The sequence below is a fragment of the Chroicocephalus ridibundus genome, chromosome 5 (assembly GCF_963924245.1).
Source record: "Chroicocephalus ridibundus chromosome 5, bChrRid1.1, whole genome shotgun sequence".
Classification (NCBI taxonomy): Eukaryota; Metazoa; Chordata; class Aves; order Charadriiformes; family Laridae; genus Chroicocephalus; species Chroicocephalus ridibundus.
The window spans coordinates 77,432,869-77,460,216 of record NC_086288.1 but is presented as its reverse complement, the minus strand read 5'-3'; the positions used below and the strand labels follow the sequence as shown (position 1 = coordinate 77,460,216).

Here is a 27,348-nt window from a genome sequence, read left to right as displayed (position 1 = left end):
CATTCTTTAAAAACCCACCCCCAAAAGCTTAAAAATTATTGTTTTTCTCAAAAAGATTGTGTGAGAGTGGCATTTGATAATTACCGTTCTGTTATTTGCATGTATATTCAGACAAGCATTTGAGAGTTTGACTCGGGGTGTGGGGGGGAAGCTATGTATTTCAGGCATTTCCCTTATTTGCCTTTCATAATCTATTTGGCTGTCTCTTTAAAATAAGTAAAAAAAAATCCGTTACCATTAGGACGTAAAAGTGAAATTCTGGGTGGCTCATCAAATTAAGAAATAATATGGTCACACTGCTGCTGTTGTCTCAAGAAAAATCGTTTAACTTCTTTGCTGTACTTTTCCCATTTGCACAATGTGGTTAATCGCTCCTCCTTCCTCTGGCCGTTGTACAGCCGGATTCATTAGTATTTTTGGAAAGTTGTGAGCCCCTTGGAAATAACACTGCAGGGATACCGCGTGTCCTGTGCGTGCAGAATAGCTCAAGTCAGCAGAGAAGTCGCTCTGAGCCAGCACCCATGAAGCGTGGGAATAGTGGGAGAACAGTCGGGAAAAGGCAGGCGGGAGGGATGAAGTCTTGACAAGTAATCAGAAAGCTACATGGTAGGTACCGTAAAAACTGAAATTATACACGCAACTGTTTCATAGAATCATAGAATGGTTTGGGTTGGAAGGGACCTTAAAGATCACCTTGCTCCAAGCCCCTGCCATGGGCAGGGACACCTCCCACTAGAGGAGGAGTTTGAAGAAGACACGTCAGAGAGATCTGATAGCCGATGGACAGCATTGCAGAGCTATGTGTAAAGTGTTATAGTGGCTAGCTGCAGGCCCGATCCAGGACTGACATAGGATTTTGGGTAAAGTTTAGCCCATTAAGGGTATTGCTCCATGTGTAGCCTTCAAACTGCAAGAGAAGCATGGGACAATGATGACGACATCATTCGCAAGTCAGTCATCCAGCAGCCCAAATGTTCCATCGTTTGCTTTCAAAGTAGCATACCTTGTCTGTTGGTTTCTTCCCTACAAGGTTTTAGAAGAGAATGGAGAACAAGTGCCCTGTTACTCTGTCATGGTGAGTTTACAAGAAGTTGGTGGAGCCGAAACTAAGAACTGGACTGTTCCCAGGAAGCTCAGTGAGTTTCAGAACCTACACCGGAAACTCAGTGAGGTATGAATCCCGGTTAGGGGAGGGAGAAGATGCAAATTGCTAAAATTTGTCAGAATGATGCTTGGAGAGGGGAAAACCAGATAAAAATTTAATATTACCAGTTTTTATTCCAGCCTTTTAGCTTTCAGCCTTTTAGAGGTAGTTTTCTATCTGCATACTTCTGGCCTCTGCCAGATGCTTATAAAACTTGTTCAGAACTTTTTTTTTTCCTTAATAATGAATGTTTTACTGGACTAACCCAATGTCAAAATGGTATATGCTCTGCACCGTCATGCAAGAGCTTGCTTTAAAAACTAGATTTTGTCGGTGGCTTCCAGGGAGGTATTAGAAAACACGGCTTTTGGGGACAGAGAAGGTTTCCTTTTACAGTGCTTTAACCTTTCTGTCTGCTAAGGGGTCGATAATGATGGTGGTGGGAAGGGAAAGGCTTTAGATGTGTCAGCCCACAGTGGGTAAGGGAAGGTGTTTTTTGAGGTGGTGAGAGGGGTGTGGGAAGGAGATGAGAGTACAAAGGAGTCTTTTAATTTCCATTCTGAACCACCTGTGTTTTTCTGCACATGTATGTTGAGTGAGCTCTCCTTTCTGCTACACAGTGTTTTCCCTCATTAAAGAAAGTACAGTTGCCTTCCCTCAGCAAGCTGCCCTTCAAATCCATAGACCAGAAATTCATGGAGAAATCCAAGAACCAGCTTAATAACTTTCTGCAGGTAAGAAAACACAGGCCAAACCATCAGGTGTCCAAACAGGCGAATTGAATCATGCTTCTGGAGTGGATGTTGTCTCTCTCTTGACTAAAGAGAGAGCCTAGAACAAATGGGTCAGATGTAAGGTTTGACCCTACAGATGTCTAAAATGCCTGAAGTTGAGATGAGTTTGGCTGATAGTAACCATTCCTCTAGTGGTAAGTTAATTTAAACTTTGGTTAATGAATAAATAGTAAATAATGAATCCTGTAATTGCCACTTTTAACTATAATGCTTCACAATAAATTTCTTACAAATTAGAACTTCTAAAAAGAAAGTTATAAAATTGAAAACTTTAATCTTATTACTTCCAATATTTTAGAAATAGCTTCTTAAAGTATCTTTGAAGTGTCTTTGTGAGACATGGTTTAATTTTTTTCTCTCACTGTACCTCTGAGCCATGTCTCAATCAGTCTTACTGGATGGCCTGACACATCTCGTTCCTTAACAAGAAACATTTAATTGATGTGTTGTTTCTGTCATTATTTTTCTTTCACAGAAATTGCTCTCTGATGAAAGACTCTGCCAGAGTGAAGCACTTTATGCCTTCTTGAGCCCTTCCCCGGAGCACCTCAAAGTTATTGATGTGCAAGGAAAGAAGTCATCTTTTTCACTCTCCTCATTTCTGGAACGACTTCCTGGTGATTTGTTTTCTCATCAGGAGGTAAGTGGTAGAAAAGTAATCTTCCCAAATTTAATTACTTACCCAAAGTAAGCGGGGAGAGCCATTAATATAATGCATTTGAATGGCAGGTAATATTGGAAGGCATTTCCAAAGGTCACTTTTAATTTACTGTAGCTGATCAAAGAGTCAGAAATAAGTACTGTCTACGAATTTAAAAGGTGTTTATTAATACCATAAGTTTCCTGCCCTTTGATAAATATATATAGGCAAATGGGTAACCTATCACAAGTAAATGAATTGCAGTCCATGTGGGATTGTTTATTTTTTATAGCAGAATTTCCCACTTTTTGTGCTTTTGACACGTGTATTTCAGAGGGTGTAAAAATAATTCTCTATTCAGAAGCTTCTCTTAGCAGGGAACAGCTGTGTGTTCTTAATAATTTCTGGACAACGTCTGAAGCAAAGCTAGTTTTGATAAAGAATTTTGGCAAACGGTACAGGCTTGCCGAGGGAATTTGCAAATACAGGCAGGAGCCCATATGGGCCAGTCAGTTGGAGAATTTGATACTAAGTCATAAAAAAGCATTGTATTTCAAAATGCAGTGAAGAATAGATTAGTGACTAAAATAGCTCATTGACTAAAATTGACCGTAATTCCATGGCTCTCTATTCTGTGTGGTTCATGTTGCGGATATGCAGCTTCCAAGGAACGGTTTCTGTTCCCCTTTTTAGTTAATACCTTATACAAAATAATTCTTTTCTTACGTGCCGTAGTTGTCTGCAGTGAATGATCCTTCTGCAGGATAAATGGGGTTTGGGCAACTTGTACAGTTCTAGCCTGTTAATAGGCAAAAAGGTGGTCTTGCATCTCTCTGGGATAAGAAAATCCTATGTATTTTAATTTTTAAAAATTGCACTCCATTTGCATGTAGGTGCTGAATGCATGTCTCATTTCAGAGTAATAAATATAAGTAAGTTTGAGAAACTGATTTTACACTTCAATAGAAGTACTGCAATTCTAAAAACAAAAGTGTGTTCACTAAAGTGACTGTCAGGTAGAAGTAGCATAAAAGCATAGAAGCATGAAGCTAGTTGTATTTCGCTATTTAATTGAAAAACATCCTCAAGAAAAAAGCCAGACCGCATGTATATTGTATTATGGCGAGTGTGTAGGAGGAGAGAGTTAGGAAATGTGGGAGAAGGAAAGGGAGTTTGTAATGAGAGTGCGTGAGAGAGGAGAGAGAACAAAGAAATGAAGCAGAAATGAAGCAACTGGTACTGAAGAAGCGGGAAGGAAGGAGAGCAACAAACGCACAGAGAATGTGGCAACAGAGGAGTTAGATCACAACTTCTTAGTTTAAATTTAATGCTGTTTCTTACTTGTTTTGTTACTTGTGGGATTAGGAATTGAATTTTGGCTAGACTGTATTATGCCGGGCACTGTGCAAATGCAGGCAAAGACCATCCCGCTTCACGTCCACCTTCCCTCCCCTCTCCCCTCCTCCCCTAAGCTTAAACATAAGATGGGACAAGAGAATACATATGGAGTGGGTGTAGGAAACTGTTACACCCACTGAATTCAGTATGCCAAACTTTTGTCTTAGTTTAAAAATAATGATAAAATTAAGTGGAGGGAGGGGAATTGTGAGGAGGTCTGGGATCAGCTCTCATTTTTCTTGGACACCCTTGTTTTTCAGCGTGAGCTTTAGATCAGCTCAGTCTTGCCCAGTGATAGCATTTTGGAGAATTTACTAAGGCAGTTCAACTAGGATTAAATTGTTTGGTACAAGGTCATTAATGAAGTTAGTTGTGTTAAAGCACACATTACAAAGCTGTTACAGTTGTGTTCTCTTTGTAACTAAGAATTCCTGGTTTAGTTTGTATTTTGGACTTTGTAGAAGGGAATGCTCTCGTACAGCTCTCTCTTTGCCCTTTATGTTTCATCTCACGCTTTTCAAATATGTGTTACAGCAACAATATTACCTCTTGAGTGCTGTTTTCAAGATTAGATATTGCAGCAATTTCAGATCTCCTTGGACAGGGCTAGCTTTAGAACATATCCCTTAGCTCTCAAAACTAAAACCACATCAGAGGAAAAAAAATGCAGTTGATATCATCTAGAAGAAGGGCTTTTAGGTTTATGAAGTGTTAAAGGATAGAAAAAGCACTGGTGTAAGAATATACACTTGTTATTGCATTTTCTAAATGATAAAGGATTCACGGAACAGCAAAAAAAATAGAGCAGGGACCTTGGAGAGGTCGTCGGGTTTGTCCCCCTTCTCCAAGCAGGCTCAACTGTACGGACAAAATTCTTGGCTTGTGTTGGTCTAACGTGTTTTTAAACCTCTGAAAAAGTGATGTTCTCTGGCCAAGGAAGGCAGCGTGTCCCAGTTTTCTGCTGTCTTCATGGTTAGAAACCTCTTCGTACTGTCTAACCTAAATCTCCCTTCTTTAGCACGCTGGCTCTTGTCCTCTCTGCAGCAAACCCAAACAGTTTGGGTTAGGATCATCTTGGTTATCGGGAGTTACTACTGTCCTTTCATCTTTTATTCTTTTATTTATTACACTGAGCAGCCCCAATTTCTCCTAGTTTTTGTTAGGTTGTGTTTTATTTAGTTCTTACGGTTTTGCTCTGGACTTCTCTGATCATCCATATTTTTCTTGGAAATGTAGTTAAAATTTGAAACATGATGCTCCCACTAGGTTTTCCTATTCCCATGTATGAAAATAATTTTTTATGTGTGTCAAACAGTGTTTGTGCTTAAACGTCCTGGTGTTACACTTGCCTCTTCCACAGCAGTATGGCCCTGGGGTCTTTTTCTGTAGTATTATCAATATCAATTGTTCCGTTTCCCGCATTTGCACAGTGAGTTATTGCTGCTTTGCATCTGTCTTTATCAAACCCTGTGGGCTCAACTCCAAATTCAGTAAGCTCACCTGCAAATTCAGTAAGCTTATTTTCTGTTCTGTTGCCCAAGTGCTTAATGAAAATGTGGAATGATGTCTACTATGAAAAATTAGAGAAAACATAATTTCTTGAATAATTAAAATACCCAAGGGCCAAGAAGCCTATTAACCAGAGGAAGATAATGAGCAGGACTGGAGCTTGCTCTAGACTGTCTCTCTTTCTGGAGAGAACTCGGTTCATCATCAGTCCCTTTGCGTGCTTGTGTGGTAAGATGGGTAATGATTTGTGGTTTCCTTGTGTGGCATTTCTTGCCAGTATGGTTTGGCTTTTTGTTCCCTGCCCTCAGTCACCGTTCATTAGCAGAAAGCTTTAAAAGCTGGGGACTCGTCAAGCTGTGGAAGTTGGTAAACAGGGGAGTCTACGTGGACGTTTATTGTTTGCTTCAGTGCGGTGGGGTTTTTTCTTTTGTTTTTCTGGTTACGAGGAGAGAAGGAGCGGCTTGAGCGATGCTAGAGAAAATGCCATATGGGACACAGGAATCGAAGGGTACAGGATATAGAAACGTTGGCATATTGCAGCACTATTCATAGAGTGCTATGCAGTGCCGTGCCTGGAGAAGAGTCAGGGACTGGAAATGTACCCAAAAGCAATGATGGGCTTTAGGTGGGATTTGGAAGGTGTGAGGAAGGAGTAAGACAAACTGATGTACAGCTGAGGGACTGTAGGATGCTCTCTGTATAGCAGGGGTCAAATGACAGGCAAGGGCTGACTGAACGATTGTGACTGTAAGAATAAGGTCAAGAAAGATACCAAAATAATGCAAGAGAAATAGAGCCAATGAAGCAGGTCTTCCAAACTAGGTGATGAGAGGGCGGGGGGAAAGAAAACCCACAACAGTGTTAGATGATGGAATGATAAGGAAGAAAGAAAGGCAAAGGAAGAGATGATGGATTCTTTGAAAACTAGAGCTGAGGAAAAAAAATCTGTATGCACAACATTCTGACCATTCCTGAAACAGAATTCTGGGGCAATGCACCAGCCTCAGCGGGCTCGCGTCTCCTCACTGCGGCTTTGTTCTAAGCACAGGCAGGCAGGGGAAAATCCAGGAAAGCAAAGGGATGTGCTGGCTACCATGAGTAGGTGGCGTAGTCCTGGTGCTGAAGCAGATCTTCATGACACTGAGAAACAACCTGCTGTCTGCTCTTCATTCTTGAATAAATGGTACGGCCAAAACTGAGGTGGTTCATAGAATCATAAAATGGTTTAGTTTGGAAGGGACATTAAAGATCATCTGTTCCAACTCCCCTGCCCTGGGCAGGGACACCTCCCACCAGCCCAGGTTGCTCAAAGCCCCATCCAGCCTGGCCTTGAACACCTCCCCATCCTGGATGTCCTTCAAGGTGGTGTGTCAGAGGAGGCTTTGCAATCACAAACCCCTCTGAGTGCCACCTCCTCCTTACAGCTCTCACCTGCTTCCTGGCAGTATATGGCTCCATCACCTGCTTTCCCTTACCCAGCTCATGTTGGCAGGGCAGTATAGGCAGTGAACCCCACAAATCTGGGCAAATCCACCCAACATTGAGGTGCTTACTGGGGCAAGGCTGCAGGCAGAAGATCTAGCAGTGGTTATGACTCCAGCAGTGCAGCGTGTCCTCATCGCTGTGGTCCGGTGGGAAGTGCAATCTCTTTTCAAAATCCCTGTGAGGTTGCTGTTCGGTGGCTCCAGTGCCCTTTCTTACACGGGCTGGCTGTGCTTCTCCCCCAGGGCATGGGAGTAATTAAATCCATTCTGGAAGGAGGGTGGGGAACTGCAGTGCCTACCCATGTCGTGTCTCTCTTCCTAGGAAGAAACGGAAGAGGATAGTGACCTGTCGGACTATGGAGAGGAGGTGGATGGGAAAAGGGACTCTCTTGCTGAACCATGTTTCATGCTGATTGGAGAGATTTTTGAGCTGCGAGGAAGTAAGCTGTAAACCTGCTTATTTGCTAGTGGAATCTGTTGGCCAAGAAACGTGGGGCACTTCGTAATTCGTATTTTTCTGCCAGTTCAATAAGTGGAAATGTTCTGGCAATCTACATAGCTGGTTTGTTTGGAACAGAGCTGTTCTGCAGTAGTTCATAGCTTTGGTGCATTCATTCAAAAGTGAAATTCTAATATAAAATGGCAGTAAAAATATGACTGCTCAGGGAGAGCATTTGCCTTCAATATTCTTAAGTTTTTAATTTAAAAAAAATTCTGGGAAAAACAGAAAAGTACAAAAGCATGTTTTCTGTAAACAGGCTGCATGTTAGAATGTATGAACTATAAGGAAGGAAAGATGGCTTTATTACAGAAGGTCACTGACAAAGTAATGTAATTTTAATGTCTATTTTAAGTGTATTATGTACACATTTTAGTTCTACAATTTGGATGGTGGAAAAGATGCTAAAATTGTGGCATCTTTCAGTACCAGAATTTTTTTTTTTTTCCTCCTTTACGTAACTAAATGATGGTAATAAAGAAAACTACTTTTGCTTCTATTTGAATGTGCAGCCACACTTGATGCTCTATGAAATTATTTCCAGGGTAACTATTACAAGATGCAGCACCTTCCAGAAATGGCAGATGTATCTTCCAAATATAGACTTTCTCGTGCTGATGGAGAACAGCATGATGGAAAGATTAACCAGTAATTACTAGGAAGCACTCACATTTGTTTCCTTCATTTGTCATGAAAAGGAACTGCTTGGTTTATTTGAGTGAAAATGTTTTCAGAATTGTAATGATGCTGCTGTGTGTACAACATTATACTAATAGACATGAAAAGGGTGTGAATTTTGAGGGGTTTTCTTTTTTTCTAGTAGAAAAGGGGTTTGGGGTAGGTGTATGGCTCAATAAACTTGAAATATTCTTAAACGTAAAAGTTCACAGTATAAACTACAAATGCATATTACAGATACGTTTATGTAACCTGCAAGCGTTAAAAATCATATAGCAAACAGGGCAGGGAAAGCAGTCAAGAAAAAGAGATCCATGTACAATTAGTGAAATCTTGTTATAACAGGAATGTTTACTGTAGGGGCGGGGTGGTTTTTGGGTGGGGAGGGCAGCGGGGAAGATTTTGGACATGATCATGGGTTCCCTAAAGTTATTAATCTCTTAATCTTTATTTTCTGTCATTTTTCATTGTTCTAGTGTTCAAGTGGGTCAGAAAAACATTAATTGCACTAGTACAAGTCACTTTTGGAAGAACTATCAACAAGTAAGTAGCTGTTAACTGAACCTGCATTGTTGTTCTATGAAAAAAAGGCTGAAAGCAGAATTGCTAAAAAAAATAATCTGGACGTTCTGTTGTATATGATAATCTGCATTTGTTTTCCACAGCTCAATTGACAAATACATTATATTGATTAGAGAAGACACAAATTTGTAAATCTTCTCCTTTTTTTTTTTCCCTACACAGGGCTTTGCTTTTGCAAGAACGCAGTATTTCATGGGATTTCATTTTTGTATTTATATAGATATATAACAAAAATTACTTTCTGTCTTGTTTTTCTGGACAGAGTGGCTCTGAACGGCTTTTATTGGTTTGTGTTTTATCGTGCAGTCCCATGAAATTTTTGACAGATCTGAAACACACCTGGTTTCCATTTTCAGGGATTTCTTTCAAATCATAGAATCACAGAATGGTTTGGGTTGGAACGGACATTAAAGATCATCTTGTTCCAACCCCCTGCCCTGGGCAGGGACACCTCCCACCAGCCCAGGTTGCTCCAAGCCCCGTCCAGCCTGGCCTTGAACCCCTCCAGGGATGGGGCAGCCACAGCTTCTCTGGGCAACCTGGGCCAGGGGCTCACCACCCTCACAGCAAAGAATTTCTTCCTAATATCTCATCTGAATCTTCCCTCTTGCAGTTTAAAACCATTCCCCCTTGTCCTATGGCCCCCCTCCCTGATCCAGAGTCCCTCCCCAGCTTTCCTGGAGCCCCTTTAGGGACTGGAAGGGGCTCTAAGGTCTCCCCGGAGCCTTCTCTTCTCCAGGCTGAACCCCCCCAGCTCTCTCAGCCTGTCCTCACAGCAGGGGCGCTCCAGCCCTCTGAGCATATTCATGTCCTCCTCTGGCCCCGCTGCTTCTGCTGTTGGTGGCCCCAGAGCTGGAGGCAGCACTGCAGGTGAGGTCTCCCCAGAGCGGAGCAGAGGCGCAGCAGCATCACCTCCAGTTTCAGTGTAGTACTTGTAATTTGTAATATATGTTTGTGGATTACATTGAAACGTAGCCTTCTCCACATCTCAGTCAGGTATCTGGAGTGACCTAGATCCTAGAGCACCCAGAGCTGAATACAACTTGCTGTGACGCTGGTGGAATCGGCTAAGATAAAAATGGGATAATTACATGAAAACGAGCATCGCTTCCACTGCTTTCAGGAGTAAAAAGAATAAATCTGCATAAAATGTGAAAGACCAGCTCTGATGTGCTCCTTTCTACATTTTACAGGCAAATCCGTGACACTGTACACTGGATGTTCAGTGAGCCAATGCTTGTTTACTACATCGGTGTGTTTCGAGATGCCTTTTGGCCGAACGGAAAGTTGGCACCACCACCGAGAGCCAAGAGCGATGAACAAAAGCAGGAGACAAAACAGAGAGCACAGCAAAAACTACTTGAAAACATTCCAGGTGAGATCACTTTCATTCTGATTAATCACGGATTTAATAACTAGTCAGGAAACTGGTTAATCAAATACTGTTTGCCGCATTTTAGATTTTTTTCCTGTAGAGTTGTAAATTATGGTTATTTGCATAAATAAGGATAATTTTGGCCTTACTCTTTGCCTCTCCTGTCTGTCTGGTAAAGGGCATGGATCTGGGTATTCTTCGTGGATGCAAAACCCAGTATCGCTCTGTTTCTGTCTGTAGTATTCATGGAGGAATCTAAGTGAAGTCGAGACGCTCTCTGCTGGTTCTCTGAGAGCAAATACCAGCTGGTTCTGCCACCTGGAACTACCTGCCAAACAGGGAGAGCGGCACCACCCCAAGTACTTCTACCTCTTGTATTTCAAAATTGAAAAGGGAGCTCTCCCCACGCCGTCAGTGTTGTGTGGTGCTGTCTATTCCCGATAAGAGGTTTCAGGACATGGAATGTTAGAAGGACCCACAGCCTGTCCAGAAGCATCCTAGATTGAGTGGGGTTTCCAGGACGTTCCTTTGCCTGTCCTTACCTTCCAGCCCAGGCACTTCCCCTTCAGCACATGCGGTTTTGGGGCACCCTTCTGAGATGCTCCATCCCGACCCGCTCACAGGACAGGGTGTCCCAGGTACATAATGCTGACTCTTCAGAGATCACGTAAACCCAAAGGCACCTAACTGGGAAGAACCAAAAATCATCCTCTGTAGCCCTTGGGAATGCACTTAAACATCATTTGAATGCTTCTTATCTCCCTTCCATAGGAATAGAATGTACTTCAATGAGCTATTTTATGGCTTCACTGAGATACCTCCTGTACCCCCTTGCATTAGGTTGTTTAATCAACTTTAACTGCAAAAATAGCAGCAGGTGCGTGTGGAAATTATTCGTCATTTGATGTGTAAACACCCCTCCGCTTACTTTCTCTGCTCCATACTCCCCTCCTTCCCTGGAATAGCCTCTGGGTTTGGTTTGTGGCTTTGTTTGTTTCTGAGTTAGGAGACCTGTGTCAGGACACAGTTGAATGCATCTGAAGTTAATGATGAAACATTGGATTGCTATTTATTCTCTAATTTAATCCAAAATGTAAACAATTGATTTGCAGTTATCTGATTACTTGTGAGAAGTATTTTCTGTGAAGATTGAGGCAGTTCAAGTGCTAAATCTGTTTTAGCTGTTGTAGGAGTTCTGTCTTTGTGGCTGAAGAGGCGTTTCAGCGAATGGTTTAATAATATATTAGACTCCACTCTGCGAGGTGAACTATTGAAAACGCATTCTATATATCACATTAAAACACTTAAAATGTTGTCATTGAGACGCATGCACTACTATTTAACTTGTGTGACTTGAGAATAAGGGTATCTTTTAACCTAATTCCCTGTGTGTTTTTAAAAGGTTGGTGAATGGGGGCCACGCATCGTATAACCCAGTGCCGTGAGGTGCAGGGGTTTTGTTTCCCCTCCCGGTGTATTTATGGGCAGTGGGTACGGAGTAGGGCAGAAGCCACGGAGGTTTTGCCTCGCGTGAGTGAAACAACAGAAGCTGAATTAACATTTGTTGCAGATACTCTGCAGAGTCTTGTTGGACAACAAAATGCCCGTCACGGTGTAGTGAAAGTCTTCAATGCGTTGCAAGAGAGAAAGGCTAACAAGCATCTACTCTATGTGAGTAACCAGAAAAGAAGCCTTTGAACTTTATTGTCTGGTTAATTGCTGAGCTCTGCTCACTCGATCTCAAAGCCTGGGGTGGGTGTTTTTGCAGAGATTTATGTTGGACTGTTGTTCAGTGTGCAAGTAACCTTTTTTGTTATTAAAATAAATCAGAAAAAATGTACTTGGTGCTATCCTTCGACTGATTTTGAATAACAAAAAGCTGTCTAAGTTTAAAAACAGTATTGCTTTTCTCCAAAGGAGATCCTCTACCACATCCAACTTGCTGCACAAGGTGCAAACTAATTTCTTCATATAGCTGAGAAAAATAAATGTACCTTGGAGAATCCTGGGGAAGGATTGCTCTGGGACAGGCTCACAGTTAGGATGTGACAGCCCCTGAAGGTCCCACTCCTCTGCTGTGGGTTGGGACAAAAAGGAGAAAGAAATCCTCGTTTGGCACCTGCACTCATCTGAACTCTTCTCTGTTTTTCAGGTTTTGCTGGAACTGCTGCTAACTGAACTGTGTCCTGAGCTGAGAGCTCACTTAGAGCAGCTTAACGCCACTTAGGTTTGAATCTGCACAACTGGACCACTAGAGAAATGTCTATGTCCGATAATAGACATGAAACTTATTTCCTCTTTTCCATAGAGGGCTGAGGACTATGATTATTTTTAGCGTTTTTCTTTCCTCTTGAGTTTTTTGTGAAGTAAACAGACTTGAAAAGATCTGATGCTGTAGTAGGGTAGACAAAACAATGCTGTATAGTTGCCAATTTTTATTTAAATTGTTCTATTTGACTACTCTTCTGTTTCAAATGTAGATTGAAAAATAAATGTTCATATAAGCTGAAAGAAACCAGAAAATATTTTAAACATTTATGAAAAGAAATTTTGCTTATAGTGGTAAACTAATGAATGTTGTACAGTTCTAATCTCCTCACTGAGGATTTGAGCATTCCTTTTTTTCTTGTGTATTGGAAAAGCCTTGTTGTGCAATACTACATGTAAAGCTATTGTGAAAATTTTATCAATTTTGTTTTTACCAAAGATTTCCCGTAGTTTGAAGCATTTGTAAGCAATAACTAACACGACTGGATTGCAGTACTTGATAATGAGGCCGTACTGACAACTAAGGAATGAGTCCGGCAGCACTAGTTTCGTCAGAAATATTTACATTACTTTGAAGTCTGTGTCGAAAATACGTATTGTAAACTGGTATGTCCTAACGGAATGCCTGTGTTAAATGTTAGTTCAGAGATTAGTGCTTATGAATTGCTTCTATGAATGATTAAGTAGACATTTAATTAAACCATTCTAATAACTTCCCTGATACTACTCAGGGCTGTTTTATTCAAATACCCCGATTTCAAACAACCTTCAAATCTTTCCCTTATTTTATACAAGGAAAGAAAATGACGTCTTCAGTGGTTTTTTTTAATTTATGTAAAAATATGTAAAATATGGTCTTAATGCACATCTAAATAATTAAATATCCTCAAAAATCCCTAGGTGACACTCATTACTTTCTTTTAATTTCAGTACAGTTGTGCTCTTGGAAAAACTGCTTGCAGTTAAGACTGGCTGTAGTTTAAGGTACACAAAATCTGTATGCTGTATTTAAATCGGTGCTTTTAGTAACATCGAGCCTTCTGTTCCAACAGTTTCAAAGAAGTTTTCAAGTCACGGCACAGTCCTAAGAGCAAGCCAAATTCTGCACATACGAAGTTTTACAAGTAAATAGGTATTTATTGGGAAGTGTGCAAGTTTACCAGAGCAATCAGTAGAATTTACTAGTGGTTAATCAAAGTATCTTTTGATAAAAGATTCAGCGTGACACTGCTCGGGCACACGCGCTCCCAGCCAGAAGGTTTTCAGCTATTTCTAACGCAGAGGCAGAGAGAATGCAATAGAAGGAGGGATTGAGGAGAACAGGCCTCGAGCAGAGGACGTGTATATTGAATGTTTCCATACTAATTGTCGTTGTTCTCCATAGTTCTGTAAGAAGTAGTGCCTAGTTTTAGAAGTTGACGTGGTTTGAACTGTAAAGCTTACTGTCATACAGGCCAATTTCCAGCTTTGAATCTCTGCAGTCTAGGAGTAAAATGAGTTAAGACCCTGAAGTAGATCCAGATGCATTAGAAAAGCGTGTGAAAGAAAGTGTACGCACCACTAGCAAAGGTAAGATTTAAAAATGGTCGTGACCTGTGAATGGGTGGTGTGTGAAAACTAGACAAGGTTGGGTTCAAGCTTCTCAGAATATTAAAACTTAATGTTTACATACAAAAGATGCAGAAAAGGAGACAACCATTTTTATGGGGTTTTGGCTTGATTCGTGCACTATATGGCAGTATGACATGAAGAAAACACGGCACATCTGTCCCACTAAAATGTTCTTAATAAACCTTAAGTCTTCAATGCCATTTTAAAAAGTCTGCCTTTGCCTCCTCTCGGTTAAAGGAAGAGTGTGAGCTTTTTGCTTTCTCATTTTTAGGTAAAAAAGAATCAGTAAATTGCTTTAAGTAATAACTTATAGAAAGTTGAAAAGCACGCAGTAAGTGATGAACAGTCTGTAATTGCTGGAAACAAAAGACGGTTTATTGCAGGAAATACATTTATATATCAGTCACCGTTAAAGGAAAGACTAAATTCTCCCAAGATTAGCTGCCAGTTCAAGGTCAGAAGCAACACCAGGATCCAGAAGGCATGCCTTTCAAAACAAAGAAAGTTCTTGTTTATAGCTAAAACAAAACTGTATGTTGTCAATATTACATTTTGTTGGCATTATCTGAGATACCAAATTGTTAAAATATTAAAGAGTTAATATGTTAATCTTTAAATCCCTGTTTCTGATGCCACGGAAGAAAAATTGAGTATTTAAAAGGAGCATACTTGACTGTAGTGTCAGGCTTGGTTTTGTTTTGTTGTTGTGTTTGTTGGTATGGCATGTGCTGGCACCATGGTCTGCACATAAATCTGCTTACAGGCTGGATCGCCCTCGTTCACTCCCACCATCTATTTCAGTGCCCTCTGGGATGCCCACCTGTTCTTCCTTGCCTCTCTCAAAACTGACTGGGTCTAAGAATGGTGGGCCAAAACCACAGCTGAGCGGTTAATTGAAAAAGCAAACATATGATTTTAATTTTAGGTGGGTATAATTGTACAGTTAACGCAAGAATTATTTTCCAGGTACAAAAGAAACCGAGCACTGTCTTGTCTTTTACTTGTTCTGAAGTTACTCCTTCAGGTAACTTCCTTGTTTATTTTCTGTCCCTTCTCTTCTGTTGTCAGTGTAGAGGTGCATGGCATCAGTCAGTAGAAATCATCTCCTTTTACACCAAGAAGCTAGTGACATTCCTAGGTCAGTCTCCGATGTACGGCTGGCAAATAAGGAGTGAAAGCTGTAATTTTCTTTCAGCTGTGGTGGCTACACTAGACCTGATGGACGATGGTGGGACGGGCTACGCTCACGTAAAGCCATGCAGCAATGCAATCCTGATGGGCCTCTTCGCGCCTTAACACTTACCTAGGAGTACTGGCTACAGCATTCCTAACACTCCAGCTTTTTTCCTTTCCTCATCTCCTCCTCATCCTAGCCTCTACAGCACTTTTCACAGCAGGAGAATAAAATGTTTTAAATGTATATATTCAGAAAATCACGTCCTCTGCTAGGCCTCTGATATCAGTGGCTTCCCTGAGTAAGAAGCCACAAAAATTGTTATTTGGTAATTAATCATTTACATAACTCTCCATCAAAGTATTCTACTTGCAGAAACAAATGGTCTCTACGTGCCAGAAATCACAGAGTCTCTCTGAAGCACAGATCCAGTCTTGCTCTACTTCCCTTCAGTTGGCTTAATCGTCTTGCCTTGGCTGTACCTTTAGGCATCACTGACATTATTTAGCAGGATCATGTTCTAGAAGCCATTATTGACCTTTTTCCTCAGGCAATAAATTTTACTTCAGCTGTAGAACTTTCAAAAAATGTGACCTGTTTTTTCCCTGTATATCAGTAACTATCTACATTTTAAGCTATTGCTAAAAATGTAGACTTAAAAATAAGCGTGACAACCAGTTATGACTGATTTAAGTATTGGTAATGAAGGCTGTAATTGTTAATAATCTAAAGTAGAGGAAAAATTACGATTTTTCCAGTTTGAGAGAATGACAGACAGCAAATCGGTGGAGGATAAAATTACTCCAATTGTTTAGCTAATTTATCTTGCAAGTTACCCAGCTCTTTGCTGTGGTGATTATCACAGGTTTGTTTGTTTGGCAGAATACGTTGTTCCCTTAAGCAAGTGGGCAGATAGTATCCTTTCAGGGCTATTTTTAGTAGTTTTCAATATACTTTTATCACTCTTCATTTTCTTCCACAGATTATATTTTTTCCCCTGCGTAAATAAAGTTGGAGTCTTTAACCAAAGAGCAAGTTTAAAGACTCAAATCCAAGGTCTCACTCAATTTCATGAGCTATAAATGGGTCTGTAAGACTTCCCCAACTTACCTTAGAATAGTATTTTTTAGCAGCAGCTGCATCTTGCTGGACGCCCCGGCCGAGCTGGAGGCACCTGGCCAAGTAGAAGGCAGCCATGGCAACCCCCTTGGCTACGGAGGCAGGAAGGCAATCCGTTACCTTTGCTAGCGTGTCGATGTCGTCGGTCTTGGTAATCCTGGTGGGGAATTCACAGCGTTAGGTGAGATAATGCTATTTCAAGCAATAATTTCAGTCGACCATATATGACTTGACAATGCCTTCTTTTCCATTTGTATCATTATCCAAAATAAGCTGGAATTTATATGTATTCAGCAGCCTGATGAGGATTCTTTTATTCATTATATGATTCAAAGTTAGTCTTATTCGAATATTGTCGTATTAAATAGCAAACAAATATGTAGCTTTTGCAGTCGCTTTCACTACAGTTATACTGGTTATAAAAGGCAGCATATTTTATGCTAATTGTGCCATGTATTGTTTAATGGAAATTAATATATATGTGGAAGAAAGGCAAAACTCTTATTTCATATAACTGAGCAACCTCATCTAGCGGAAGGTGACCCTGCCTGCAGCAGGGGGCTGGACCTGGGTGATCTCTAAAGGGCCAACCCAAACCATTCCATGAGTCGATGAATCTAAACTTCCGAGGTCTTATGAGGATACTGGCAAATCACAGTAATCTGAAGATCTTGGACATACTTGAGAGCCTCAGGCTGTAAGACCCGCTTATGGCGACTGCTTACGACTGTTTCAGCTGAATTATTTTCTTTCTTCTGCATGCATCTGTCTGCTTGCTGTCACCTTATTTCCAGCATGTTGTTTTTACTAAGAACCGTTTTAAGAATCAGAGGGACAAAGTGAACTTTTTTTGTAGCTGTCAGGCTATAATTACCTAGTATTGTTACTATAATATTAGGTACAATGCTTTCTAAGCGGAAACTGATTTTTTTTTTTTTGTAACTGTTGTCTTAAACCAGAAACCCCCAAGCCCCACATCCTTTCCAGATACCAAACAGTAATTACATGCTGCTTCACACATTTCAGTTATTTGTTGTGTCAAATAGTCGCAGACTTGACAGAAAAAACGAATGAAAAGTGCAAGTCATTTCAGTTTATAGCTACTCCCTATAAATTAGTGTTTATGAAAGATCGCTCTGAAGTAACCCTCTGCAAGTTGGTGCCTGCTCAATCACCTGAATGTGGTGAGAGCAACGTTCTCCCAACGAATTTAGTCCCATTAACAAATAACAGTAGCGCAAAGAAAGAAAACCCAAAGACTTACTAGCAAGAACATTCAAATATAGTAACAGAAATCTATTACCTCTTTTATCTTTCCTGATATATAGCATTTTTGCCTTCCTTTCCAAAAGATACCCAACAGGATGCCGATGCAAGTAACGATACCCAGTCAAGTCGGGCAAAAATTCCTAGTTCGGCACAATTTGCCTTCAAGAACGCACCATAGCAGTGGGTGAGTAGAACTGTGAAATATCAGTAGCTAATCTAGACTCCAAATATTAGGCAAGGTTATTCTGTACATAATCATATAATGTTTGTACACTTGTATATAATGTAACAAACAAAAGGGACAAATAAATTCTAGCAGAAAAGGTATTGATGCTTGATAGACCTGGTTCAACTGCAATCAGATTTTTGCCTCAAGGCCGACTGCAATCCCAATTAAGTGGAACTGTTTCAAGTATGGTGGCACTATTTTTTGGTTCAGAAATCGTCATTTCTGGCTGCAGTATGGGATTTCATTGCTGTTTTCTGCAATCGCCGTTGCAGCTGATGAAGGTCACAGTTTACTTGTCCGAATTATCTGCCGTGCAGCATTGACTGGAGGGGATGCATTCCCCACGAGACAAGCTAGGGGAGACTGAACAGCTCGCAGTCTACTTACGGCGCAAGAAAAAGAAAGGCAGCAGTTCAGAGAGAAAACAAACCTTTTCAGCAATGACGATAGCAAACGGCGTTCATCGCTCAACTACTGAATTACCAGAGGTGCCGCTACCCAGTGGCGCGTGGAGGGTGCAGCTTCTGTAAGATGGCAAGCTGTGACACGTTTATTGCTGGGCAGCAGCAGCTTCACAAACGTATCACAGAAAGCACGACTGCTGTTGTGTGCAGCTTGTATAAGCAGTCTGTTTGTCTGCCTTATTTCCAAGCAAATTAATAATCTGCTTGACAGATTAAACTTTTAACGCGTACTGGCCAGCTCTGGAGGTTTGTCACAGAAATGTGCTGTAGAACTGGCACCAACATTGCTGTTCTCCTCCATGACTTGTTCAAGATACAGGAGCTAGATCCAGCCTGGCTGTGTTTAAGACTGCAGCCGGTACCAGAAGTCGCGATTTCTGCAATACACAAACCGCTCCAGAGTGCGGAGGTAGAGCAGCGAGTCCCACAGTGACCGCCGAAGCACGCTGAGCCACAGAGCGAGGAAATGATGGGGTGGAACACAGGGGGTTGAAATCCCGTTAAGATGGAGTATGTGAAGAACAGAAGAATATTTGTAGGGGTTTAAAAGGGAAGGGCGAAGGCAGGAGCCTAGAGCAGACTGTGGACTGAGGAGACGGGAAGGCAGGGGCTTCTTGGTCCGTTTGGGATTCTAGTTCAAGGCTGTTTTGCTTCACAGGATGAGAAAGAAAAGTTCAGCTGTACTGAATAATTGAGAACCTTATAGTATTAATTTTGTCTGTGGTTTGCTATTCCCTCTTTAAAGAAGAGCTCTTGGAATTCATTATCTCAAATGTGTCTCAAGTTTGAGAGATGAGGGCATGAATTTAATCACTTTAATCGGATATACGTGATCTTACATGAAGAAGCATAATAAAAAATAAAGCAAAATTAACTTCACCTTTTGGCTAACGCAGCAGCTGTTGAGTAAAATTTTCTTTTGTAATAATATTCCACAAGATGGCCTTGAGCATAGATGTTGCCACGTTCTGCTGCTTCTCTCAGACACTCCAAAGCAGCTTTTGTGTTTTGACGTATACCTTGTCCACGGAGGTACATAACTCCAAGCGCTCCCTGCGATTCCAGACTTCCGTTGCCACATGCTTCTGAATGCCAGAAAAAGGCCTAAACAAGAGGCACAATGTTGGAGTATGTGTTTACTTTAGCTGCTTTTCTTGCATACTGTTTCCATAAAAGCTTTCATATCAGCCATCCTCTAAGAAATGCTCAGACATAAAAGAAAGCAGAATCCTTGTACGGCTTTTAAACCCGCTTCATTTACTGTCAGAGCCGTCAGTCAGTGACACTTGCCTGATTTCTGAAGGTTACCAAAGCCAACAAACCTTAAATCCGTTCTGTCATTCTCCCTGGTACTCCCACTAAGAAAAAATAATAAATAATCTTGGCTAGCTGTGTCATGTGAGGCAAAATGTGGGATTCTGGCAGTCGGTTCATACAGGCTTAAATGGATGATGATGCCTAGCAGTACTTAAAATACAGCCTTCAGAGTCAAACATACCACTGAAGTCCTTCTGTGAAATTGGAAATTAACTGGGACTCGTGAAACTCAAAAGGTACAAGCGGGCTTTACCTTCTTCAGATCTTTTGGAACGGACACAGAATAAAGCGTTCCTAAAGTACTCTGGGCCTTCACGCTTGCTTTTGGGTTCCCATGGTCTGCAGCAATAAGCCACAACCTAAGAAAAAGGGGACAAAGGAAGGTTAAGTAGCACAGCATCTTATATTCGTGAGGAAAATTAGTGACTGCCGTTACCTTTCAGCCTCTTCAGTTGACTGCTTAACACCACATCCTTCATAATACGCTCTGCCGAGGTTGTATGCGGCTGCGAACTTCAAGTGTCTTGCTTTCGGGGAGTCGGAGTCTAGTATTTTCCTCATGTATTCCACCCCCTTTTCCTAAAATGGAGAGATTTTCATTATTACAGTCAGGACTGGGAAGAAGACGAACTAAAGAACCTGAGAGTCCGCTAACTTCTGGAAGACAGGTAATTTTTCTACTTAGAAGAAAGGCTGAGGCGTGCTGGCAGGGCAGTCTGGAGGGCAGTGTCACGCCGGAGCAGAATTGATCTTCGGTTACCAGAGAGCCCCTGGATTTGTTACCTTGGCATATCTTTAATGTGGAACATTTCCTTATAAACATTCATCCGATAATACATTACTGGTCTTCATTGATAAAAATTTTCTCAAAAATATTCTTGTCCTCACGTAAGTGAATGTCACATCCTAAACTTGCTACGTTTTCGGTTTTAGACCCCTGCAGCGTTTTTCATATTGCGTGATGTATCTGAAGTCATCAAACAACCTTAACGACAGAAGGCAAAGTGATACAATAGCACGCTCTGAAGTCCTGCCATTAAAAATAACCTTAGATTCATAATGACAAAAAATTATAAGGTTAAATAAGTAAACAGAGAACACTGCCTATGGGCAGCTGTATGATGCATCATCCAAGGACCTCAAAAGTATTTTGGAAACAAGATTTACACGAGTAGGATTTCGCTAAATACACTAGAAATAGTCCTTTATAAAGGGTTCCTCACACAAAAAAGAATGTTACTAAAAATGTTTATTTGCAAGGAAACCACTGTGGTAATTATACAGGCCGACGGAACAAACCAACCACTTCTAAACCCAGCAGAATCTTTTTTGCTGACAATCCTCTGGGCACCAGACGAGTCCCATGTGTTAATACACTGTTTGGTTCATTTTCTCGCCCTCCTGCCTTGTTATCTGCCCTTTCTTTCGTCCTTTTTGTATTCTTCCCTCATACCACTCTTTCACATCATGTTCTCCAATAAATTATTTTCTTCTTATTGTAGCAATTCATTCCTTTGTCTTCCTTTTTTTGCAATGTAATTCTTCAAATTCTTGCAAATATAAGTCTTCATTTGTCTAATCTAAAAATATTATGCCAACCGCTGGCAGAAGCACAATCTTCTTTAACATCCATGTTAAGAGAATAGAAAGTACCTTAAAAAAAGATCTTTGGCCAACAGATGCTTTACGCTTTGAAATATAATTGTTTGATTTCCATTTTTACCTATTTTATTTTCATTTTTATTCACTCCTTATTAAAAAGTAGCAAATTATTAGTAATTTTTTAAACATAGCTTCCACATGTAGTACAACCAAACCCTTAGAAATTATATTTTAAAATACAAGTTAGTGTATTTTTCAGATAAACCTATTTTATTATGGCTATTTTTGAGAACTTCTTTGGCCCAGCACCCTTTCTTTTTAATGATGGTTTGCAGACATCTGTACTTTATGAAATTAATTCTAAGTCAGACCTGTTTATTTTAAATTAGATAATCAAGCTTGCAAATAAGCTCTTAGTAATTATCAGCAAATGTTAAAAGAAAAGCAAAAAGTCTACGGCTAGATTACTCACAGGGTCTTCTTTAGTGCCTAGTCCGTCATAATGCATTACACCAAGCTGATACATTGCTTGGAAATCTGTATCCTGGATTTTTTCAAATTGTATTAATGCTTCTTCATGCAGCCCCTGGGAAAGACAGAATAAGCAATGACGTACAGGGAAGGAAGAGCCTGGCCGGCAGCTTAACTCTCCAGTATGTACCCTCTTCACAGTTTTCAACCTGGAGCATTTCCTTCGTGAACAAAGAACAAAAAACTGCAACCGCAGAAGTGGCAGAAAGCAGGTCAGCAACCACAAGAAAGTTGGACAGGATGGAAGCACTTAGGACTTTCAAACAGGTTTTCACTGTTTTATATCTATTAAAAAAGTTCTAAATATGAAAACTCCTTCCAGTCCCTGAAGGGGGCCTACAGGAAAGCTGGGGAGGGGCTGTTTGCAAGGGCATGTAGCAATAGGACGAGGGGCAATGGTTTAAACTAGAGCAGGGCAGGTTTAGATCAGACATTAGGAAGAAGTTCTTTACACTGAGGGTGCTGAGACACTGGCACAGGTTGCCCAGAGAGGGGGTGGAGGCCCCATCCCCGGAAACATTCGAGGCCAGGCTTGATGAAGCTCTGAGCAACCTGATCTAGTTGAAGATGTCCCTGCTGACTGCAGGGGGTTGGACCAGATGGCCTTTAGAGGTCCCTTCCAACCCAACACACTCTATGATTCTATGATAAGTAGTGGCATACAAACATCATTTCAGAAACCAAAGGATATTCTGATAACCTTTCTTCCCCTCCCCACAAATGCCGTCTTTTTAGTTTAAGGAGATAAGAGTCTTAATTCAGCTGCCCTGCCCTATCGTCTGCCATCCCTTAGCTCAGGCGAGTTATAACCCTCCTACACCCCACAGGTTTGAGTCTGCTTTTGCATCTCGACTAAGGGTGGGGTTCACTAAGCTTAAACTCGGATGTCTGAGGACTTCATGGACCCAGCTGTCTGCCCCGTGTTTTTTAGGAAGGCATCGCATGCAACAGCAGAGATTCTTTCACTTCTCAGAAAGAACCTTGGAGACTATTTGCTTCTGCGTGAAGTCAAAGCAGAAACTATATTTTAAAATACACAGTTAAACAACTGTAATGTAACAGCTAACTGAGCCTGGTGTCCTTACTAAAATATTCTTATGCATGCATATAGGCATACTAAGTAAAAACAATATTGAAATTAAAGTGGTTTTCTCTGTACTTTTCCTTTATTTTTCTGTATGTTTTGATAAAACAATACCAGACTGCAAAAGCTTAGAACTGAGCGATAGTTCGACAAACATCCTCACAATGACCAAACACCCTGTGTTAATACGGTCCAAACCATTAATTGTCTAGACTAATTGTCTGGGGAGCTTAGCCATTACGACTGTGTGGGCTTTGGTTTTTTTAAAGAACTCTGGAAAAAAAAACCCAATGTCTTTTTACAACCAGCTGTCACAAGTATCAGAAAAAGAAGTACCGGAGTCACCTGTACTGTTGCCTTCCTGAGAATTTAGTGCCGTAAGGAGGAGTCATGGAGTTCTGATCAGGCAGTGATTTTTTCTAACATCTGAAATTGCAGCACTACAAGAACATGCGTTTTTAGGCACTACAGACATATGTCCAGAAATCTGGACATTAAAACCTGCTCAAAGAATAAATTCAGGGATGGACAGCAATACGTAACATGGACATCCAAGCCAGCTCATCAAGAAACAGACAGGTCTCCTGCCCCGCTAGGTCAGTCTCGATCATGCCAAAATCAGGCAATTCATTAACGAAAACATGAGGAAGGACAGGGCCCAGAAAGCAGAAACCCTGAGTGAGACAATTCAGTTCCTGCTGCAAACCCCCGAGGCTGATTTACACCGTGCCACTGGCTGCACTATAAACAGTACTGAATCCATGCACGTCACATCGGGAAATACGTGAGTTGGTACTTATACTACATTCTTTTCCATCTTCCTGAACCGAGATATTCTAATTTTCACAAGAAATTGAGGTTTAAGTTCACCGGCCAGCCAGGCTTACGCTGTTCCCTGAGCGTTTACCTTCAAATATATGGGTGACCAATTTTAGCTGAAGTGGGCAGGGACAGAAATCTCAACGTGTTTCAACAAAACTGGTGGCCAGGGAGGGAATAAAGATCAAAAGCTGTGTCTCGGGCCAGGGAGCAAGTACCATGTAGCTGAAAACAGCGTGTCGGGTTTGGCCAGTTGGATGGCCAAAAACCAACTCGGCTTGGAATTGGATTTGGAATTGGGCTGCTGCTTACTGATCTGGTCCTTGGGAGACCTGGGAGGGAACTGGAAGACACCACGGGATGCTTGGGGAAGTGCAGGAAAAAATGTATTTAGGGGGAACACCGTGTGATTCTTTCAATAGCTCCTTTCCATGGGAAAAACCCGGCATAGGCATCTCTTGTAGTTTTTTTTTAAGGTGTCTCTTTTTCCCCTGAAATGGTATTGAAAATGGTCAGCTTTATAATATTTACTTAAAAGAAGGAAACCACAACCTCTTCGTAGTACAGTTGTCCTTTCAGAAGACGTGCCAGGGGATCTCCACCGGCCGTTCTCTTTGCCAACAGCTCCTCTGCCCTTTCAAATAAAGCAGCACGCCTGCAGTTCTCTGCTTAAAAATAGACATACGTTTGGTTTTCTCCCAGAGCAGATGGAACAGCATCAGTAAGCACACTAAAGGTCTGAAGCTGGTAGTGTCCCCTTTTTAGTACCTTTTTTAAAAAGCTAAGATGAAAGAGAGGGCTGTTTGATTACAAGGAAAAACCTCTGCTTGGTTGATGAGGGGCAAGCAGTGGATGTTGTCTACCTGGATTTCTCCAAGGCTTTCGACGCGGTTCCCAACAGCCTTCTCCTAGAGAAACTGGTGCGGTATGGCCTAGACAAGTGGTCTGTGCGGTGGGTGGGGAACTGGCTGACAGCTCCACCAGCCAGAGGGTGGTGGTCAATAGCTCCTTTCCAAACCGGCAACCTGTCACACGTGGGGTCCCCCAGGGATCAATACTGGCCCCAACCCTGTTTAATATCGTCATAAGTGATCTTGGTGATGGGATCAAGTGTACCCTGATAAAGTTTGCTGGTGACACCAAACCGAGTGGGGAAGTGGACACTTGGAGAGCCACTCTGCAGGAAGACCTGGAGAGGCTGTAAGGGTGGGCTAACAAGAACTTCATGAAGTTCCACAAGGACAAGTGTCAGGTCTCGTACCTGGGGAAACATAATCCAGGGGCGCAGCACAGGCTGGGATCTACCCAGCTGGGGAGCAGCTCTGTGGAAAGGGACGCGGGTGTCCTGGTGGACAACAAGCTCAATACGAGTGAACAGTGTGCTGCTGCGGCAAAGAAAGCCAACAGGATGCTGGGTGGCATCGACAAGGGCTTCACCAGCAGAGACAAAGAAGACATTATCCCACTCTACTCAGCGCTGGTCTGGCCACGCCTGGAACAGTGTTCAGTTTTGGTCCCCACTGTACAGGAAAGATGGGGAGAGGCTGGAGAGGGTCCAGGGAAGCGCCACCAAGATGATCACAGGACTGTGCAGCCTGCTGTGTGAGGAAAGGCTGAGAGAACTGGGGTTGTTCAGCCTTGAGAAAAGAAGGCTCAGGGGAGACCTTATCACCATGGTCCTGTATCTCAAGGGTGGCCACATCTTCTCAGAGACTGAGATGGAAGGGATGAGGGGTGATGGGTACAGGTTACTCCAGGGGAGATTCTGACTGGACGCAAGAGGAAAATTTTTCCCACTGAGAACAACCAGCCCTTGGAATAATCTCCCCCGGGAGGTGGTGGATTCCCCAACACTGGACTTCTCCTACCTGGCGCCTCGGGGGCGGGCTGGGCGCTGCAGGCCCGGGGCTGGTGCTGGCTGCGCAGCTTCATCCTGCCCCGGTGGCCAGCGGCCTGGAGGTGGCCGGCAGCGGTTGGCAGTTGCTGGTTGTCGGTTGTTTGTTGTCCCCCTTGCTGTCCCACAGTCCCCTGCAGCCCAGCCCGGGCTGTGGCAGCATCCAGCACGCTCCAGAGGGCTCCTTGGGGCCCTTCGACAAGGCGGGAGGAGGAAGCCAGGGAGAGTAACGTTGGTATTTTGCTCCATTTTCCAACAGAAAGGAGAGTGACGGTGTCCTGTAGGCCAGAGGTCTGTAGCAGTAACACTTCTAGCTGTTGGCCAGTGCCAAATGATGTGAAAATACATGATGGGACAGGCTGCGCTTTGGGCATCCGCCGGATCTTCCTGCCGGTCCTGTTGCAAATTAAACGCAGAAGCCCAAAACGTGCTGCAGAAAGTGATTATAGGCAAAAATGACAGAAACCCCAAAGGCAATTCGGTTAAAAGGGCACTAGGCCATGAAACTTCAGCCTAGAAAACGGGACTTCGGCACTTCCAGTGATCAGCAACTGTTCCTTCTAATGTAGTTTGTTTTCCCCGTGTAGATACTACAAAACTGAGGAGGATATTTGAGGGAAAACGCTGTTGGAAGCTGAATTCTACTGAAACCTAAAGGATTGTTTCTGCTTCTGTTGCTAGCTTCTGGCTGGCTCTCTTCTAAAACGGGATATAATACCAAAATGCTGCGAGGGTGTTTCTAAAATAATCATCAGCTGCATCCCAGCTTATTTTTTCAGATGATTATCATCCATTTTTGGCAGTGCCACCTGTTTCTATAGCGACAGGGACAGAGGCAACAGTCCGAAGAGGGGAGTAACACCTGCGGGGTTGGTGTGCTGTTTTCCAGCAGCCCCAAACGACCTCTGCAAGTGCCAAAAACCTCCCCAAACTCCCCCTGATGCACTTTGTGTAGATGGTACGGCCTCGAGGAGTCTCCAGGAAAAGAAAAGCTTTGTTTAAAGCATCAATGAATTGGGTGATTCTGTTACCAAAGACAGGCCTCTGCTTTGTTTATAACCACGTTAACTAAAATGTTGTTTCCTCCTAATCTTCTTACCGTGTGAGAAAACCGCTAATTACTGACCTTCTTGCTGCGTGAGAAAATAAGTTAGTGACTGAGCTGATGTTACAGATAGCGATAATGAGGAGACAGCCAGAAGCAGCTCATCACCACGGACGGGATAACAAGTAGTTAATCACTTCAAGGCTCTTTTATGCCTCAAGTGTGTGCCCCTGTCCCGAGTAGGACAGAGCTGGGGCTACCTCAAGGAACATCCTTATCCTCCTCAGGAAGTTGGCAAACTTACAGTAAACTTCTACTGTCCTGAGACGACTCGGTGCCCTAACAGCATAACGTGAGGAAGGGTCTCCTTACCCAAACGACCCCCGAGAAGCTCAGGCTTGCGCAGAAGTGTTTTGCTGACGCAGCAAAATTTGATACGCACACGCAAAAAGCTCTTTGGCCATCCTAATGAATACGTAACCCCGGGGGGTGTTATGTATTAGGTAGGCGGAATTGTGAGAACCCTTTGTGTATAAATAATGGGTGAATATCCCCGGGGAGGTGTGCTAGACTTGTGGGTTTTCCCCCTAGCACCCGACGTCGAATAAAGCACTGTCTCCTCTCTGAACTACTTATGGTTTCGGGAGCTTTTATTTCAGGGAACAGTTTAACAGGCAGCGTGAAGAGGGGCTGGGCCGTACAGAAAAGGATGCAGATTGTCGCACCTGCGTTTATCCCCAACACCAGTATCAGTTCCTCCGAGGCAGAGGAGAGTTTCGCAGGCGCTAACGAGGAAGCAAAATGTGACAGGAAGCTCAA

The 27,348-nt window shown here is 42.3% G+C and overlaps 2 protein-coding genes across 2 annotated transcripts in view; one reads left to right on the top strand and one right to left on the bottom strand.

Moving 5' to 3' along the window:
• The window catches only part of SNX25 (sorting nexin 25), an 89,265-nt gene extending 76,178 nt beyond the window's left edge, over positions 1-13,087 (top strand). The window contains exons 12-19 of the mRNA XM_063335807.1: positions 1,031-1,171; positions 1,765-1,878; positions 2,414-2,578; positions 7,292-7,409; positions 8,623-8,689; positions 9,922-10,103; positions 11,674-11,774; positions 12,256-13,087. Coding sequence (XP_063191877.1) covers positions 1,031-1,171; positions 1,765-1,878; positions 2,414-2,578; positions 7,292-7,409; positions 8,623-8,689; positions 9,922-10,103; positions 11,674-11,774; positions 12,256-12,330 — 963 coding nt within the window. The 3' untranslated portion in view covers positions 12,331-13,087. The remainder of the gene's footprint in view (positions 1-1,030; positions 1,172-1,764; positions 1,879-2,413; positions 2,579-7,291; positions 7,410-8,622; positions 8,690-9,921; positions 10,104-11,673; positions 11,775-12,255) is intronic.
• Positions 13,088-13,404: 317 nt separating this feature from the next.
• On the bottom strand, positions 13,405-25,858 carry LRP2BP (LRP2 binding protein). Its single transcript, XM_063337226.1, has 7 exons — positions 25,459-25,858; positions 21,629-21,936; positions 19,991-20,133; positions 19,808-19,913; positions 19,118-19,341; positions 16,267-16,432; positions 13,405-14,469 (listed from the first exon to the last, which is right to left on the bottom strand). The coding sequence occupies exons 1-7, from the start codon at positions 25,856-25,858 to the stop codon at positions 14,404-14,406; spliced, it is 1,413 nt and encodes a 470-aa protein (XP_063193296.1). The 3' UTR covers positions 13,405-14,403.
• Between the last annotated feature and the right edge of the window lie 1,490 nt (positions 25,859-27,348).

What these genes read in the sequence shown, in the direction of transcription:
- LRP2BP (XM_063337226.1), bottom strand. Translation starts at nt 25,858, where the DNA reads ATGCCCAAAGCGCAGCCTGTCCCATCATGTATTTTCACATCATTTGGC. An exon ending in TAGGCACTAAAGAAGACCCT is followed by an intron (nt 20,134 to 21,628) that starts GTGAGTAATCTA and finishes TCTCCATTTTAG; the next exon opens with GAAAAGGGGGTGGAATACAT. An exon ending in TCAACTGAAGAGGCTGAAAG is followed by an intron (nt 19,914 to 19,990) that starts GTAACGGCAGTC and finishes CCTTTTTCTTAG; the next exon opens with GTTGTGGCTTATTGCTGCAG.